Genomic DNA, 17808 nt, shown 5'->3' with positions numbered 1-17808 from the left:
GGTTTGTTAAATGTGATACACTGTGTGTAACGTCCATTTTTATAGTTTACTTCGCTACTTGAGTAATCTTTATCTGCTCTCTCTCTCCATGCCGCTTTCCACACAGACCTAGCCCCGCCCCCTGTCACTCAAGGAGCACATGTTGTTCCTCGACCACAAGACACTTACGTTCAGTCTGCATGGTCAATGCAGGACATGCAACAATGTTGATGACAACAATGCTGTTTCACTTTGCTTCTGTAAGAACCTGCTTCCTCTGGGTAGTCCCAGAGCCACCCTGCTACTGTCTTCCAGGCAGCCCAGCTGCTGCATCCTCCAGCCGGGGAGGGAGGAAGGGCAGCCACCCTGGGGATCCAGCCTCTGTAGCCTGATTTATAAGATATAAGGTGTGTATCATTCACAACTAAAGTTGCCAAATAACTTGAAATCTAGCTATGCTCAACATAGCCACTTCATAGGCGCACTCGCTCCGGAATGGGAAAATGTAAATTATTTTCTTCTTACTATAAAGTCATTCTATGTAAAATAATGGCACGGGACTTATCTTGTCTGCTAAATGAAAAACATATCATCTGCTAAATGAACTAGCCAAATAACATACATAGACCGATTCATATTCTGTTATACTGAAATACATTTTCTTAATATCATGTTTCTTTAGACCTGCCTAAAATAAATAATGGATTTATTGTGATGGTGTATATTAAATGGATTTATTAGACTTTTAAAATGTAGATATTCCAAAGGTGCGCATCAGCAGCTTGTATGCGTGGAGGCCTGGAGATGCTAAATGTGTTTGTTAATTAACGCTCAATTACCATGAGACCGGCAGTCATTAATGACAATAACCGGCTGACAAGTTTTCATGACCGCCACAGCCCTATAGGGTAGTGAATGGATGTTAGCTTCAGCTGTAAGCTAGCAAGGAAAGTTAGCCTACAAAGCTGAAATCTACCGGTATCTTCTTGCATCGCAAAGTGTTCTAGCCTCTAATGGACGTTGTTTTGCGAACAGTAATTAACAGTTGCAACATTTCTACATAACGTGTTGCATTATTCAAGTATTTTAACTTCTCTGCAGCATGAGTGGGGAGCTAACATGATGCAGCCCAGACTGAGTGAGTGCAGTGGTTCCTCAGGACAGGCTAGAGCTAGCGGTGAGTAAGTGGAGCAGGCACGGTGCGTTCGCGCTGTAAGGGGACATCGGCTGCGCTGATAGACAGACTTGATGCTCTCTAAATCAGTAGACGAAGCGAGACAAATTTGACAGAAGTACCGAAAGTAACAAAAATTCTAGTACCTAACCGTTTTTCATGTCATAGTATCGAAAAAGTACCAACTTTCGGTACCGGGCAACACTAGTCTGCTGAGTGTGTACATGTCAAAAGCTAGCAGACTTCGGCGGCTCTTTCACTTGAAAGCCTTTGAGTGAGAAAAGACAGTCAGTGTTTGGGGAAATATAGGACACGTTATGGAAAGTGCTCCATTAATATTGTCAAAGGATGTACACACGGTGCACGTGCTTGCATATGAATTCTTACAAATATATACATTTTTTACCAACATCTATTACTAGGACAAAACAATATGCTTATTGCTTACCCAGTTCTGGAGACCTCTCCTTATTCATGTAGAGGCTGCTAGGCTGGTAGATGTTTCCAGGTGCTTACGAACGCAGTAGGAATTAGTGAGTAAGGCACTGTGGTTATACTGTTCCAGCTATCGGACGTGGGGTCATAACAGTCTAGCGTCTTGCAGCGCTGCGTCCCAAAGTAGCCCCCCACCACGTACAGTTTGTTTCCAGAGGCCACAGCATGGCAGCTCATTCTTTTAGAAGTCATATCCCCAACACGAGACCACTGGTTGGTCTCACAGTCAAAGCGGTAGGCGGAGGCGGCGGTGAACTCAGTGTCTCCACCCATGATGAAGATCTGACTGCCCAGAACAGCGGCGGCCGTGTATCTCCACGGCTGCGGACACTCTGCTGCGATGGCCCAGCGGTTTCCTAGAGGGTCGTAGCACTGCACCTTGGAGGCCTTGTCTCTGTGGATGGTGGTGCCACCAAAGACAAACAGCTTTAGCTTGGCGCTGACCACGGCTGCATTGCTAACGCCGTCTCTGAGCGGCGCCATCATGGTCCATTTGTTGGTTAGCGGGTCATACCGCTCCACCTGTTTGAGGGAGACTGAGGGGGAGGCAGGGAAGATGCCTGCTATGGCAGTGTGGCCGCCCACCACATACAGGCAATTCTCCAGTTCAGCAGAGCCATGGCCGAAACGTGCTATCAACATAGGCGCTCCTTTAGACCACTCCTCGTGGACCGTGTCATAGATCCAAACATCCTTGGACACCCCGTTCTCAGAACCCCTCCCCCCAGTCACGTAGACCTTACAGCCGATGGCACAGGCACTGAACTCCTTCCTGGGGCTGGGCAGGTCTGACTTGGGGATGATCTCCTTGGCTTTGTGGTCCACCTGGTAGATCTTATCACACATGAAGGTCTGTCCTCCCAGGATGAGCAGCGTGTGGCCTGCCTTGCGGGGCCGGGCACAAGGGCTGGTGACCACCCCGTCATTCTGCAGGATCTTCTTCTTGCACTGCATGGCCTCATCCACGATCTGACGGCTCCTCTTGTCTGACATCACCAGCTCCTCGCAGGCCACCGCCTCGATCAGACACTCAGAGGGCAGCAGGGCCAGGCGGATGCCCCGCAGCAGCTCAGGGAGGTAGTCTCTGCGGCCATCCAGGTCGTATCGTACCCAGCGCATCACGGCATTGAACACGATCTGCTCATCCTCGATCTCCAGCTCGTCACTGAGGATCAGGTCCAGCAGCTTGTCCTTGTTGAGGCCGTAGAAGTCCTCCGTGTCCCGCACCGCCTCAAAGTGCACCAGGCACATCCTCCAGGAGAGCTCATATAGCCGTTTGCACTGGTGGGCATCGGACAGCAGCATCATGCCCAGGCAGTTGGACGAGTGCAGGTTCTTCTCCAGGAACTCTGCGGCAGCGTCTCGGATGTCGTGGAACTGTAGCATGTCTCCAGCCTCGAGTAACGACTCTGCGTTCTCCTCATTGATGATGATGCGTGACGAGTAGGCAAAGTCAAGCAGCAGCTCCAGCACCTCTGGATGCACACTGTCTCTGAAGTTCACCTCGCTGTCTAGGCTCTCCCTCAAGCCTCCACTGAACATGGCCTCAAAGTAGCGGCTGCATGCGGCCAGTACGGCCCGATGGCAGGGGAAGGAGCGGTCCCCTGCCCACAGAGTCACATCAGTGAACATGCACTGCTTTCGGAGGGTGTTGAGGTGGGTGAGCACGCTGTCTGGATGCGAGGGCTTATGGAACAGAGAGATGTTCATGGAGCCCGTGCTGGTCCGGGACTTGCGGTTTTCGTGGACGCTGACTGACATGGTTTCAGAGATCTCCAGGCCCAGGGAGTCGCTTGTCTCAATTTCTCCAACTAAAGAAAAATAACAAAAACACAAATGAGATATACATATCTGGGGAAAAACATCAAGCATATCTGTTTATGGCCTATAGTTGGTCTCAATAGGGATTTATTGTTAAATCAAAGAAATAACTTATAGCAGCCTTTTTACATTCATTCATTCCTTCACAATTAAAAAGGGCTTCTTAAAATAACAACATGCTGATAAATAGCCTAAATTATAACAACTTTATACAGAATAATTTGTATAAGTGAAGCAAATGGGAAAACCCATTTTATAACTCAAATTATTTAGTAGGGCTGGGAACGGCCAGGGACCTCACGATACGATATTATCACGATCCTTAGGTGCCTATACGATAAGTATTTCGATGCTCACGATTCTATATTTATTGCGATTCGATACTGCAATTTTATTGCGATTTGATGTTCCAAACATATTGCTCACTGTATGTCTGCTGCAGAGACAAGAGAGAGCATGATACATATTTTTTGATCAGTCATGGAAATAAGTGCTGAAAACATGTTGGCTCACCATTTAAAAAGAAGATTGCGAACAAGCTAACGCTACCTACCACAAAAAGTATAGAGATTTTATTTTACAAAAAAGTCAATGTATCGATATCGTCCCAGAATAATATTGCGATGCAACTATCGATTTCCCCCCCATCACTTATTTAGCCTACCACATGCTCTAATCTAGAGGTCATGCTGCTTTTTGAATGCAGTTCTTATATCTGAATTTTATTACACCTCTCTAAGCCTATTTGTAGCAAACATTTCATCCTAAAGTGCATATAGGGTTCATTAATCAAACAAGTCAACTAATAATATGCAAGTTGGCACTTGCAAAATCAGTTTCTAAATCCATCCAATTACTGTATTTTCAAGTCTTATGAATCAAAAGTCAACACTATTTCTCTCATTTAAATGAACAGTGCTTAGTAGGTACAACATCAATATGAGATGTATTGCTTGATGTCTGCAAAATTATGACTCTGGTCAGCAGTCTCTGCATTTTTTGATAAACAGAGCTGCCCACTGAGGGTCGGCCGGGGCCCACAGAGTGGGCAGAAACTAGTGTTGCACGGTATACCGGTACCACGGTAATATCACAGTACCAAAACGTCATGATACTTATGATACCAACATTTTAGAATACCGTAGTACCGTTTCATATGATACTACCGACATCGTACAGATCTAAAGATCCTGCTGCCGCCTGTTATAAAATGTTTAGTCAGTTGTGTTTATACATTCAGTTGAATTTAAGCTACAGCCACTAGTCTCTTGTATGTGAAGGTCCAATAATATCATCACTTTCATGCGCATATCATGTGTGGCAGCCAGCTGCATCCCCTATCAGCCCTCACACCTGCTTCTCTCTGTCTGCTCTTCATGCACGTCTATTCCTCCGTCAGTTTTTTTAAAACATAATTTCGCCATGATGGCGAGCTGGGATGCAGACCCAGACCCTGATGAGATCTGTTGTTAGATTTGTACATGTGTTACATTGGAGCAGCGCTCAAAGCGAGCAATGTTGATACATTGTATAATTTCATCATCTGTTATAACCAAGAGCACAGACCAGTCTGAGTAGACTCTGTAAATTCACTGTCATGCAGCCTCAGTGTCAGAGAGAAAAAATGGAGCACCGCTTCGCGACAGGCATGCTTGCAGCTTCACAGCAAAGAAAACGTCTTGTCTCTAGCCTAAACGGTTTAAAACATGACCCATATTACTGGAGGTGCCTTTTTTGAAGGGGGGGGATTTGCGCACATTTTATATAATTTCAGAAACCATTGGTGTTTCTCAAAATACGTACTACTGTCCTCCGAGCACTCAACTTGGAGCACAGGAGGGTCGGAGCATGAGTCCAAATCAAAGTATGCGAAACGGAGCACGGCGGGCACTTCTCGAATGCGTTTGTACATATTTTGAAGCATGCGTCGATGCAAGCTTCAACGGAAAGTATGCAAAGAAATATCACACAACCATGTAAAAAATTAAAATGTTCTTGAAATCAATGGCGGACATTATTTGAGCTGAAGCGAGAGAAAATACACTCTGTCTTCGGAATAAAAATGTTGCCTATTCACATCTCATATGTTGCCTGACTACAATATTTTATCTTGATGCGTTAATACATGCTGGGTTAATGTTGGCATGGTTACCCGCCTAAAATACCCACTGTAATGTGTGTAGGTCGAGTGTCCATAGTAAATCAATAGATTTAACTGGCTAGCTACTTCTGTTAGCTAGCCAGATAGCCACAAATAATTATTAGCTAGCTACCCACGAAGATTTGACATGTATCTTCGATAACATTGATTTTAGGTCATTGTTGCCTGTTATACTATTTGGTTAGCTACATTATTACGATTCACATATAGCTGGCTTATAGGTATGAAGTAAAGTGTTTTCTTTGTGTACATCTTGTTTTGTCTCTATTGCCATTGTCCTGGCTAGAAGAAGGAAGGTTCAGTGAGTCCATAGTAAGTCAATAGGGCTAACAGGCTAGCCACGAAGAATTGTTAGCTAGCTACCCACGAATAATTTACATCTACTCTACCTTGCATGACATTAGTTTTAGGTAATTTTTGCCTGTTTAACTAGCTAGCTAGATTACAACTATTCACATACATCTAGCTGATAATTATGAAGTAAAACGTTTGCTTTGTGTATATCTTGTTTCGTCTCTATCGTTGCCATTGTCCTAGAAGGAGATGCAGCGTGAGTTAATACAGTAGGTGGAGTGCGAGTGCTTCTCAAATGTAATGTTTTATGCGTTCTCCACACACTCATCCTCAGAAGAACGTACTCAAGAGAACGTTCCAAGAGAATGAACTTGGAGCATGAGATTGTGGATCACGGTAGTACAGTGCATTCGGAAAGTTCAGACCCCTTGACTTTTTCCACATTGTTACGTTACAGCCTTATTCTACAATTTACAGAAATACCCCATAATGATAAAGCGAAAACAGTTTTGTTTGAAATTTTCGCAAAAGTATTAAAAATAAACTGAAATACCTTATTTATGTAAGTATTCAGACCCTTTGCTATGAGACTCGAAATTCAGCTCAGGTGCATCCTGTTTCCATTGATCATCCTTGAGATGTTTTTACAAGTTGATTGGAGTCCACCTGTGGTAAATTCAATTGATTGGATGAAGAAAAAAAAAAATGTATGCACTCACTAACTGTAAGAGCATCTGCTAAATGACTAAACATGTAAAAAATGTAATTGGACATGATTGAGCAATCGGGGGAGAAGGGCCTTGGTCAGGGAGGAGCCCAAGAACCCGATGGTCACTGACAGAGCTCCAGAGTTCCTCTGTGGAGATGGGAGAACCTTCCAGAAGGACAACAATCTCTGCAGCACTTCACCAATCAGGCCGTTATGGAGTGTACAGACGGAAGCCACTCCTCAGTAAAAGGTATTTGACAGCCCACTTGGAGTTTGCCAAAAGGCACCCAAAGCACTCTCAGACCATGAGAAACAAGAATCTCTGGTCTGATGAAACCAAGATTGAACTCTTTGGCCTGAACGCCAAGCATTTGGAGGAAACCTGGCACCATCCCTACGGTGAAGCATGGTGGTGGAAGCATCATGTTGTGGTGATGTTTGTCAGCGGCAGGGACTGGGAGACTAGTCAGGATCGAGGGAAAGATGAACGGAGCAAAGTACAGAGAGATCCTTGGTGAAAACATGCCCCAGAGTGCTCAGGACATCAGACTGGGGCGAAGGTTCACCTTCCAACAGGACAACAACCCTAAGCACACAGCCAAGACAATGCAGGAGTGGCTTCGGGACAAGTCTCTGAATGTCCTTGAGTGGCCCAGCCAGAGCCCGGACATGAACCCGATTGAACTTCTCTGGAGAGACCTGAAAATAGCTGTGTAGCGACGCTCCTCATCCAACCGGACAGAGCTTGAGAGGATCAGCAGAGAAGAATGGGAGAAACTCATAAGATGCCAAGCTTGTAGCGTCATACCCAAGAAGACTTGAGGCTGTAATTGCTGCAAAAGGTGCTTCAACAAAGTACTGAGTAAAGGGTCTGAATACTTACGTACAGTTGAAGTCGGAAGTTTACATACACTTAGGTTGGAGTCATTAAAACGGGGGTGGCAGCATCATGCTGTGGGGGTGCTTTACTGCAGGAGGGACTGGTGCACTTCACAAAATAGATGGCATCATGAGTAAGGAAAATTATGTGGATATATTGAAGCAACATCTCAATACATCAGTCAGGAAGTTCAAGCTTGGTCGCAAATGGGTCTTCCAAATGGACAATGACCCCAAGCATACTTTAAAAGTTGTGGCAAAAGGGCTTAAGGACAACAAAGTCAAGGTATTGGAGTGGCCATCACAAAGCCCTGACCTCAATCCTATAGAACATTTGTGGGCAGAACTGAAGAAGCGTGTGCAAGCAAGGAGGCCTACAAACCTGACTCAGTTCCACCAGCTCTGTCAGGAGGAATGGGCCAAAATTCACTCAACTTATTGTGGGAAGCTTGTGGAAGGCTACCCGAAACGTTTGACCCAAGTTAAACAATTTAAAGGCAATGCTACCAAATACTAATTGAGTATATGTGAACTTCTGACCCACTGGGAATGTGATGAAAGAAATAAAAGCTGAAATAAATAATTCTCTACTATTATTCTGACATTTCACATTCTTAAAATAAAGTGGTGATCCTAACTGACCTAAAACAGGGAATTTTTACTTGGATTAAATGTCAGGAATTGTGAAAAACTGAGTTTAAATGTATCTGGCTAAGGTGTATGTAAACTTCCGACTTCAACTGTAAATGTGATTTAAGTTTTTTATTTTTTATACATTTGCAAAAATTTCTAAAAACATGTTTATGCTTTGTCATTATGGGGTATTGTGTGTAGATTGCTGAGGGGGGGGAAAACAATTTAATCAATTTTAGAATAAGGCTGTAACGTAACAAAACAAATAAATGCTTGGGTTGTGTGTGTTATGTGTGTGTATATGAAAATGTCAAGGGGTCTGAATACTTTCTGAATGCACATTGAGAAACACCCCATGTCGCGGGCCGTTTTAAACTAATCCCGGGTCGCTAATTATTGGTTTGATAACAAACAACGCTGTTCAGTCATGTTACCTAGCTAGCTAACATCCTGGTAAGTTGACAGTAGGTTTAGGCAAATTTGATTGGCACAGGAAAAAAAGGAAAATGGTCTGCTACTCATGAGATGTGTTCAAAAGGTAGGATTCATATAGGCGTACTGTAAGCTTAAACTATATCAAAAATCTATTTTTTCTGGTGCCCCTTAAATTCTGTTTGGTGCCTAACGTTTTAAAAGTTGGGAGCAGTGTGTGTTTGTGGGAGAGAGAGATTGGTGTGTGTGTGTTTATGAGAGTGAGGGAGACAGTGTGTGTGAGGAAGGGAGGGAGAGTGTGTTAACTGAAGAGTAAAGGTTTCATGCAGTGTTATCCACTTACTGACACAATGACATGCAGATCATTATGCATGTATATCATAGGAGGTTGGTGGCACCTTAATTGGGGAGGACGGACTTGTGGTAATGGCTGGAGCGGAATCAGTGGAATGGTATCAAACACATGGTTTCTATGTGTTTGATGCCATTCCACTTGCGCCATTCCAGACATTATTATGAGCAGTCCTCCCTTCAGCAGCTTCCACTAATGTATATTCCTTCCTCCCATTCCTCCAGCCAAATCACAGGTAGGCCTTTGCAAATATGAGCAAATCAGCCATTCTATGCAGTATTCTATTATACACTGAACAGTGTGAAGTTAAATTCAAATGTGCTGTATTGAGTAAAAGTGTGTATGCACACATGACTAAGTCGCTTTGGATAAAAGCGTCTGCTAAATGGCATATTATTATTATAATAAAAGTGTGAATTTCAGTGACAGGTTTTTGGAGAACGTTTAGAAAACGTGAACAAGCTTCCGGGGGACAGGTGGAACTGGATGCTAGACCACTGATTTTTCCCACCGTGGTATCTCGATACTACTCGGTATCGTGATACTTGGCCTGGTATCGTTTGTAAAATGTTGGTATCGTGACAAGCCTAGCAGAAACTGATCCTCAGCTATACCGCGCTACCAATCCTCTTGAAGAATCTCCTTCATAAAGCACAGCCTAATTGTTAAGTTTGTGGGGAAGCCTTTCAAAATCCACCTTACTTGAAAGTAGCCTAATCCTATTCATTCAATTGTAGTAGATGCATTATCTAGCCTATTTAATCATCTATGGTCTACATGCATATTAAATCATATTTAGCTAACTCCTTGGCACTTGCTTCAAAGCATATCAGCAAATCTACAGTTTTGAGACAGTTGATTAATGGTCAACACTTAGCATCCCTTTTAAAAAAACCTTGCCCTCAATGTCCACCATGCAGTATAACATTCATTCATACAAACCGGAGCTTTCAAACCATTATTATACCACAGAGCATTCAATTATTGAGGTCATTCCAATAGGAGACAAGCAGATATTGCACTCAATATTCATTAGAATGTGTTGCTTTTCATCCTGTAGCCTAATAGAGGAGAAATCTTGTGGCGTGCACACTGCTGCTCACTCTCCGTTAGTACTTCTACCTCATAGCGACACTCAAATCCCCAAAAGGATCAAGTGTTATTTTAACTACAGGGCCTGGAAACAAACATCAGGCAACAACAAAGAGTATATAAAAGCCCAGTTTCAGCAACTGAATTTCATAGTAGTAGCTCAGTGTGTGTGTGTTACTGCTGCACGATTAATCGAACTCAGATCGAAATTGCTATATTGACATGTGCAATATCCATATCGCAAGAGGCTGCGATTTTCTCCTTTGACACTCCATTAATACAACAGAAACTAGACTACGGTACCTCCTCCAATGCGTTAGACTCCGTTCATCCACTTCCTACATGCATAGAGGATGCTGACCAATCACAAGCAGGCACTTTCACTCTGCATGGCATGCACATGCTGGCCAATCACAATCGTCCCCGCTTAGAGCGTGCAGTTAGATGCTGGTGAGGAGAGAAAGGGCTTCACACAGCATTTGCAACTTAGCGACTGTAGCTAATTTTTAAGGCTGCCCCAGCGACTTTTGGTTGATTTAGCGACTTCCATGTTTGTGTGTGCCCGCTCGGCTAAGCCTAGCTGTGCTGCTCTACTCCGCATTCTGCTCCCTCTCTGCGGCTCCGCCTCCTTGCTTTGGACAATTTCTCAATGCATGAGAGACTGAAGGACAGCATAAGTATAAAAATATATATTTGTTAATGTGCATGCACAAATTAACGTTATGACGTCACCATTATGTCATGAAAGGGCTTCTAGCTACTTCTAGCAACAAATGGAGTAACCAACAGCTACTTTCTTTGAAGAATTGTTTGCAACACTGGCTTCACAGACTGTCGGAAACATGAGTGCTGCTAGCGTTAACGAGAACGTCGATTTGGTGCCAAAGAAGGGCGCAACTTCGGTGCTATGGCAGTATTTTGGCTACAGGCAAACCGATATCGACCAAATACAAGTGTTGTGCAAAAAGTGCCTCAGAGTCGTCACGACAACAAGAGGCAACACGACACATTTATTAATTCATTTGAAGAACCATCCCCTACTTTACGACGATTGCATGGTGAAAAAAAGCCCCCAACAGCATCAAAGACCCTCAGTCATAGCAGCCACCTATGTTAAGCAGGCATTGATTACAGATGCGTTTTCAAGTGTGCCCTACGAAAAAATCGTAGAAATCAATGAGGCTATCATCTACACTACCAGTCAAAAGTTTGGAAACACCTACTCATTCAAGGGTTTTTCTTTATTTTTACATTGTAGAATAATAGTGAAGACATGAAAACTATGAAATAACACATATGGAATCATGTCGTAACCAAAAATGTGTTAAACAAATCAAAATATATTTGAGATTTGAGATTCTTCAAAGTAGCCACCCTTTGCCTTGATGACCGCTTTGCACACTCTTGGCAGGTTTTTAGACATTTTTGCAAATTTATACAAAATACCGAAAAATAAACATTTACATAATTATTCAGACCCTTTACTCAGTACTTTGTTGAAGCACCATTGGCAGCGATTACAGCCTTGAGTCTTCTTGGGTATGACGCTACAAGCTTGGCACAGCTATATTTGGGGAGTTTCTCCCATTCTTCACTGCAGATCCTCAAGCTGTCAGGTTGGATGGGGAGCGTCGCTGCACAGCTATTTTTCAGGTCTCTCCAGGGATGTTAGATCGGGTTCATGTCCGGGCTCTGGCTGGGCCACTCAAGGACATTCAGAGACTTGTCCCGAAGCCACTCCTGCGTTGTCTTGGCTGTGTGCTTAGAGTCATTGTCCTGTTGGAAGGTGAACCTTCACCCCAGTCTGAGGTCCTGAGCACTCTGGAGCAGGTTTTCATCAAGGATCGCTCTGTACTTTGCTCCGTTCATCTTTCCCTCGATTCTGACTAGTCTCCCAGTCCCTGCCGCTTAAAAACATTCCCACAGCATGCTGCCACCACCATGCTTCACAGTAGGGACGGTGCCAGGTTTCCTCCAGACGTGACACTTGGCATTCAGGCCAAAGAGTTCAATCTTGGTTTCAACAGGCCAGAGAATCTTGTTTCTCATGGTCTGAGAGTCTTTAGGTGCCTTTTGGCAAACTCCAAGCGGGATGTCATGTGCCTTTTACTGAGGAGTGGCTTCCGTCTGGCCACTCTAGCATAAAGGCCTGATTGGTGGAGTGCTGCAGAAATGGTTGTCTTTCTGGAAGGTTCCCCCATCTCCACAGAGGAACTCTGTGCCTCGACACAATCCTGTCTCGGAGCTCTATGGACAATTCCTTCGACCTCATGGCTTGGTTTTTGCTCTGACATGCACTGTCAATTGTGGGACCTTGTATAGACAGGTGTGTGCCTTTCCAAATCATGTCCAATCAATTAAATTCACCACAGATGGACTCTAATAAAGTTGCAGAAACATCTCAAGGATGATCAATGGAAACAGGATGCACCGGAGCTGAATTTCAAGTCTCATAGCAAAGGGTCTGAATACTTTCTTTTAGTTTTTTAAAATAAATTTGCTAAAATGTCTACAAACCTGTTTTCGCTTTGTTATTATGGGGTATTTGGTGTAGATTGATGAGGAACATTTTCTATTTAATCCATTTTAGAATAAGGCTGTAACATAACAAAATATGGAAAAAGTCAAGGGGTCTGAATACTTTCCGAATGCATTGTAAAAAAAGTCACATGAAAGGCATGAGCTCTGGTTTGTTTTTTGCGCAGGCTGTACACACTTCATCAGTCTCTCATTCACAATTTGACAAGCACTTGATAATGCCTCGAATTTCCAGGCTGCATCCCCTTTGTGTGGCGATAACCCCCCTAAAAGAAAACATGCCTTTTGCGGCCAGTGGCTGTTGTGCCCTTGGGCTGAAAATAATAATAATAATTCCCTTCTCCCGGCTGTGTGCCGAAGCACCTCTCACTCACATGGCTCTCGGTCACGGGATCGGGTCTTTCTCACAGGCTAAATTCCGAGGCGCATATTGAAGAACTGTCCACATTTACTTTTCGTCAGCCAACAACATGAGTAGGCCACCCCTACCTTGTCACCACACAACTGATTGGCTCAAACGCATTAAGAAGGAAAGAAATTCCACAACTTAACGTTTAACAAAGCAGACCAGTTAATTGAAATGCATTCCAGGTGACTACCTCATGAAGCTGGTTGAGAAAATGCCAAGAGTGTGCAAAGCTGTCATCAAGGCAAAAGGTGGCTACTTTGAAGAATCTGAAATATAAAATATATTTTTTGTTACTACATGACTCCATATGTGTTATTTCATAGTTTTGATGTCTTCACTATTATTCTACAATGTAGAAAATAGTAAAAATAAAGAAAAACTCTTGAATGAGTAGGTGTCCAAACGTTTGACTGGTACTGTACATAGATTACCTTTTTGTACATTTTACATTTATCTCAGGTGGGCACAAAAAGCACTCCCTCTATACAGAATGTAAATGACAATAGATAAATATTGTTCAATATGATCAAAACTAACTGTGCATAATATTGTAGTCTATAGTGTATATGTATACCCCAAACAATTGGTTTCCAAATATTTTATGAGTAGACTTTGCTATTCACCATAATCACTGTTCTTCCAATTGAGTCGAGTATGCGCTATTAAGCCCGGTTTGCATTGAAACACATTGGGATAGTGTTGATACCCCTAATATTCAATGATCAAGAGCATAAATCATGTTCAGATTTATGTTGATTAAAGACACAAAAACTACAGTGCATCTAGCGATGGTGCCTTTACCAAGATTAGAAACCTCTGTACTCTCTCCAAGACGTTTGGAGTGGACAGGAAGTCATTGAAGCAGAGCGAGAAGAATAAGATCAGGGTTGAGGGATATCAGGGATAGAAGACCTACAAGAGGTGGACAAAAATGCTAACAAATGAGGGACAAGAAGATGACTATTGGGCAACTGCTCATGCACTTTTGGGTGGGGGCATTGTCATATTGTTGTCCTTTAATCATCCAGCTGATCCTGTTTTTTGGTCCACCAGCTGTCCCTTTGTAATACAGTAGAGACGGAGATTTGAAACACAGTCTTCAGATAGGCTTTAAGAAGACAAGTTGAACTCATTAACAAGAATAGCAGTACCAATTAAGACCAGTGCAGACTTTTTACATATTTTGTCTATGTCTTATAAAAATGTTTTAAGTAAAGTCAAAACTTCACGAGAGATTAATATATATATAATATAATTACACAAATGAGGGCAGTACATGTTAGAAATGTCTAAACTTAGATTTTGGTGTACTTAATAGGTACACTTACCCTATATTTTGATGATCATGTTAAAAATTTAACAAACAAAGAATGTTTGTTAATACACTACTTGGCCAAAAGTATGTGGACACCTGCTCGTCAAACATTTCATTCCAAAATCATGAGTATTCATATGGAGTTGGTCCCCCCTTTGCTGCTATAACAGCCTCCACTCTTCTGGGAAGGCTTTCCACTAGATGTTGGAACATTGCTGTGGGGACTTGCTTCCATTCAGCCACAAGAGCATTTGTGAGGAAATTTGACAAACTGAGTGGTTGGAAAGGTGGCATCCTTTGTCGGACGGTGTCACGTTGAAAATCAGTAAAGCCATTCTACTGCCAGTATTTGGCTATGGAGATTGCATGGCTGTGTACTTGATTTTATACACCCGTCAGCAACGGGTGTGGCTGAAATAGCCAAATCCACTAATTTGAAGGGGTGTCCACATACTTGTGTATATATAGTGTATGGAAATGTAATAATCCGACCTATCATCATATGTATAACAATGTTGGAAAATATATGTTTAATTTGGTTTTGTATTCTGTTAGCACAGTTTGTAGGTCTATTAATTCATATGATCTCATTTTAAGTGATGTTCTCTACCCTGACATGTTTAAACCATGTCTGATGGAATTACCAAGTTTTCACCCAAGTGTTTGGAAATCACAATTCATAAATCGCAACTGCAATATCCGGACAAAAAAAATATAATTTGCATTTCCATATTTTGTCAAAATCGTGAAGCCCTAGTGTGTGTGTTTGCGTGTGTGTCGATGTGCTGACATGCAGTTTGGATTCCGTAGCGGACAGGGGTTTGGGGTCAGTTGTGGCAGGTTGGGGGGCACAGGCAGGCATACATATATCAGCAGGGTGATTCACAATGTCAGGTTGACAGGGAACACAATGCATGGGTCAGCCACAAAAGATGGAGCACACAGCAATCTGTGCAGATGCAGAGGGTAGGGAGGGAGGGGGCGCATGGAACGGTGGGGTGGACAGTTGGGGTTTGTCAAAATCAAGGGGGGCTGGAAGAGGGGGTCGTGGGGTCAATTGTCCTGTACCACTTACGCCGGCAAAAGTTGCTGACCCAGGTGCAGGCACTGACAGTGAGGATCTGAGGAGGGGTCTGCATCGGTCCCAAAAAGTGGTCCCTCTAGAGGCTGGGCTGATAGAGCTGCTGTGACGTCTGAGGGGTGATGAAATAAAAAATCAATCACATGATTTCCATTTGTGCCTTTCCTTTGTGGGGTTGCCTGACTCGTCTGTCTATTCAACCTTAGAAAAATGATTTTCTAACAGAAGGTTCACCCAACAATTGTTGATAGGATGGATTTGGGCTGGCTGATATTTCATGTAGCCAAAATTAATCAATTTCACGATAAGGATAAGTGCAATACAGATGTGTTATTGTCGGATTTCAGCATGCTTCCAACACAGTGGCAGTTTCATTGTGATCTACATTTATGCCCATATCGTCCAGTTGTAGCATAGACAGTAAACAAAGCATTTTAAGTCAAAGGGAAAAAAGCAATGCAGCTTGTGAGTTCGGCCATTACTTAGGCCGGGGAACCATAAAATGGCCAAAGGAGTTCTTGTGGTGGTTTATGTTATTGCCAATAGTAACTGTCAGTAAATCCCAGCAGGATCGGGACGGTGCTGAATCATTCACTGTGAGACTAGACCTAACCTCCAGGACATTCACACATGAATAGGACCTTTAAATGACATTGCCACTAGGCAACCCGGAAACAAAGGTCCCTATTTTCTGTCTTGTTTCTTCTCTCTGCAGACATCTTAGCCCTTCTGACTGAATGCCTTTCCAGGATCTTTTCACATAGAGTGTTGGTATTCCAGTGCTACTCCTCCATGTCAGACACAGGGAGGATGGAGGAGGACGGGGGGGCTTTTTCAGGGCGAGTCAGAAGCTGGCAACTGGTCTCTGCGTTAGTTATGCAGAATAGATCACCAGCTGGCTTGCAGTCTGTCCTAATAACCAAGAGCGTCTATCAATCCGCAGGGACTCAACCAGGAACCAACGGCACATTGGGAAATGGCTGGTGTCTGTGCAACTGAGGCCATGTGGGTTCAAACACTCACACTACTTTGACAACCAGTGAGTGAGTAATGAAAATGTGTTTGAAATAATGGCTCCAGGGAGTCAGGGACATTCAAGCCAGCAGCTTTCAAAAAGGAGATTCTCCTCCGAGTAGAATAGATGTGTGTCTTTGGGGGTGGGGGTGTGAGGAGTTGGGAGGGACTTAATCCTTCAAGGCAGAGAAACAATGGTTATAGAGGGCACTTTGCCCTCCTGTTCCCAATGGACCAGAGAGAAAAGCCGAACACTAAGCAAGAAGAGACTAGAGCAGGATATTAGCAGCACTTACAATCTAAAACAAATCATTATATTTTGGACTGAATCTCCTATCTAAAGTGGGATCAACTTAATACATGTGTCTGTGATCTTGTGTGGCCTGGAAAAGGGAAATTCACTGTCCCAAGTTGTGTTGTCAATGCCATTGGTCATTGTATATGAAAAATTATTTCAACAACTAATGAGGCTATTTAGTTTTACTGCAGCACTAATATTAGCTTTAGTTTCTGAGTCTCCAAGGTCCCAGTTCTCTACTAGCCTATTATTCTGTAGCCCTGGAATTATGCAGTAGGGGGCAAATAACATATATTTTAAACAACTTATTTCCATAAATAAAAATCAACAGTATGTAGTGTGTTATGATTATTATTAAACAGAGACCTTAAATGATGTCCCTATATGCCCGCTAGCAAGATGTAGCTAGGCTGATGAATCATCTTCAAAACCTGGGTGGTGGGCAGCTAGCCTAACTTCCATCCAAACCTAGCTAGCAGATTGTAACGGGCTAATGTGATGCTCCATTAGCCATTACAGGTTAGCAATACAAAGATCTACACACATGCAAGAGGCATTTCTCACTCGACACAAAACATGGATTTAAAGTGGAACTGACAGCGTTTTAACAACATGAAATCTTAAAACCTGTTCATATACACCCCCAGGTAGAATGACACTTTATTTTTTATTTATTTTTTTACTTTTTCTGACAAGCGAGCACTTAGATACACTATATATGCAAAAGTATGTGGACACCCCTTCAAATTAGTAAATTCGGCTATTTCAGCCACAACTGTTGCTGACAGGGGTATAAAATCGAGCACACCGCCATGCAATCTCCACAGACAAACATTGGCAGTAGAATGGCCTTACTGAAGAGCTCAGTGACTTTCAACATGGCACCATCATAGGATGCCACCTTTCCAACAAGTCAGTGTGTCAAATTTCTGCCCTGCTAGAGCTGCTCCGGTCAACTGTAAGTGATGTTACTGTGAAGTGGAAACGTCTAGGAGCAACAACAACTCAGACACAAAGTGGTAGGCCACACAAGCTCACAGAACAGTACCGCCACGTGCTGAAGCGCGTAAGAATTGTCTGTCCTCGGTTGCAACACTCACTACCGAGTTCCAAACAGCCTCTGCAAGCAATG

The 17808-nt window shown here is 43.2% G+C and overlaps 1 protein-coding gene across 3 annotated transcripts in view; it reads right to left on the bottom strand.

Annotated features, from left to right (window-relative positions):
- Window positions 1–17808, bottom strand: part of LOC121531764 (kelch-like protein 25) — a 44115-nt gene that overhangs the window by 22675 nt on the left and 3632 nt on the right. Inside the window, exons 2-4 of one of the 3 annotated variants that reach the window (XM_041837197.2) lie at window positions 15359–15476; window positions 1602–3459; window positions 102–367 (exon numbers count right to left, since the gene is read on the bottom strand). In XM_041837197.2, the coding sequence (XP_041693131.1) occupies window positions 1640–3459; window positions 15359–15422 (1884 nt within the window). In that variant the 5' untranslated portion in view covers window positions 15423–15476 and the 3' untranslated portion in view covers window positions 102–367; window positions 1602–1639. Of the gene's footprint in view, window positions 1–101; window positions 368–1601; window positions 3460–15358; window positions 15477–17808 lie in introns of those variants that run through there. The other 2 variants (XM_041837196.2, XM_041837198.2) reach the window with 2 other exon arrangements.

The sequence above is a fragment of the Coregonus clupeaformis genome, chromosome 19, assembly GCF_020615455.1.
Source record: "Coregonus clupeaformis isolate EN_2021a chromosome 19, ASM2061545v1, whole genome shotgun sequence".
Classification (NCBI taxonomy): domain Eukaryota; kingdom Metazoa; phylum Chordata; class Actinopteri; order Salmoniformes; family Salmonidae; genus Coregonus; species Coregonus clupeaformis.
This window is presented reverse-complemented; position numbering and strand designations above follow the sequence as displayed.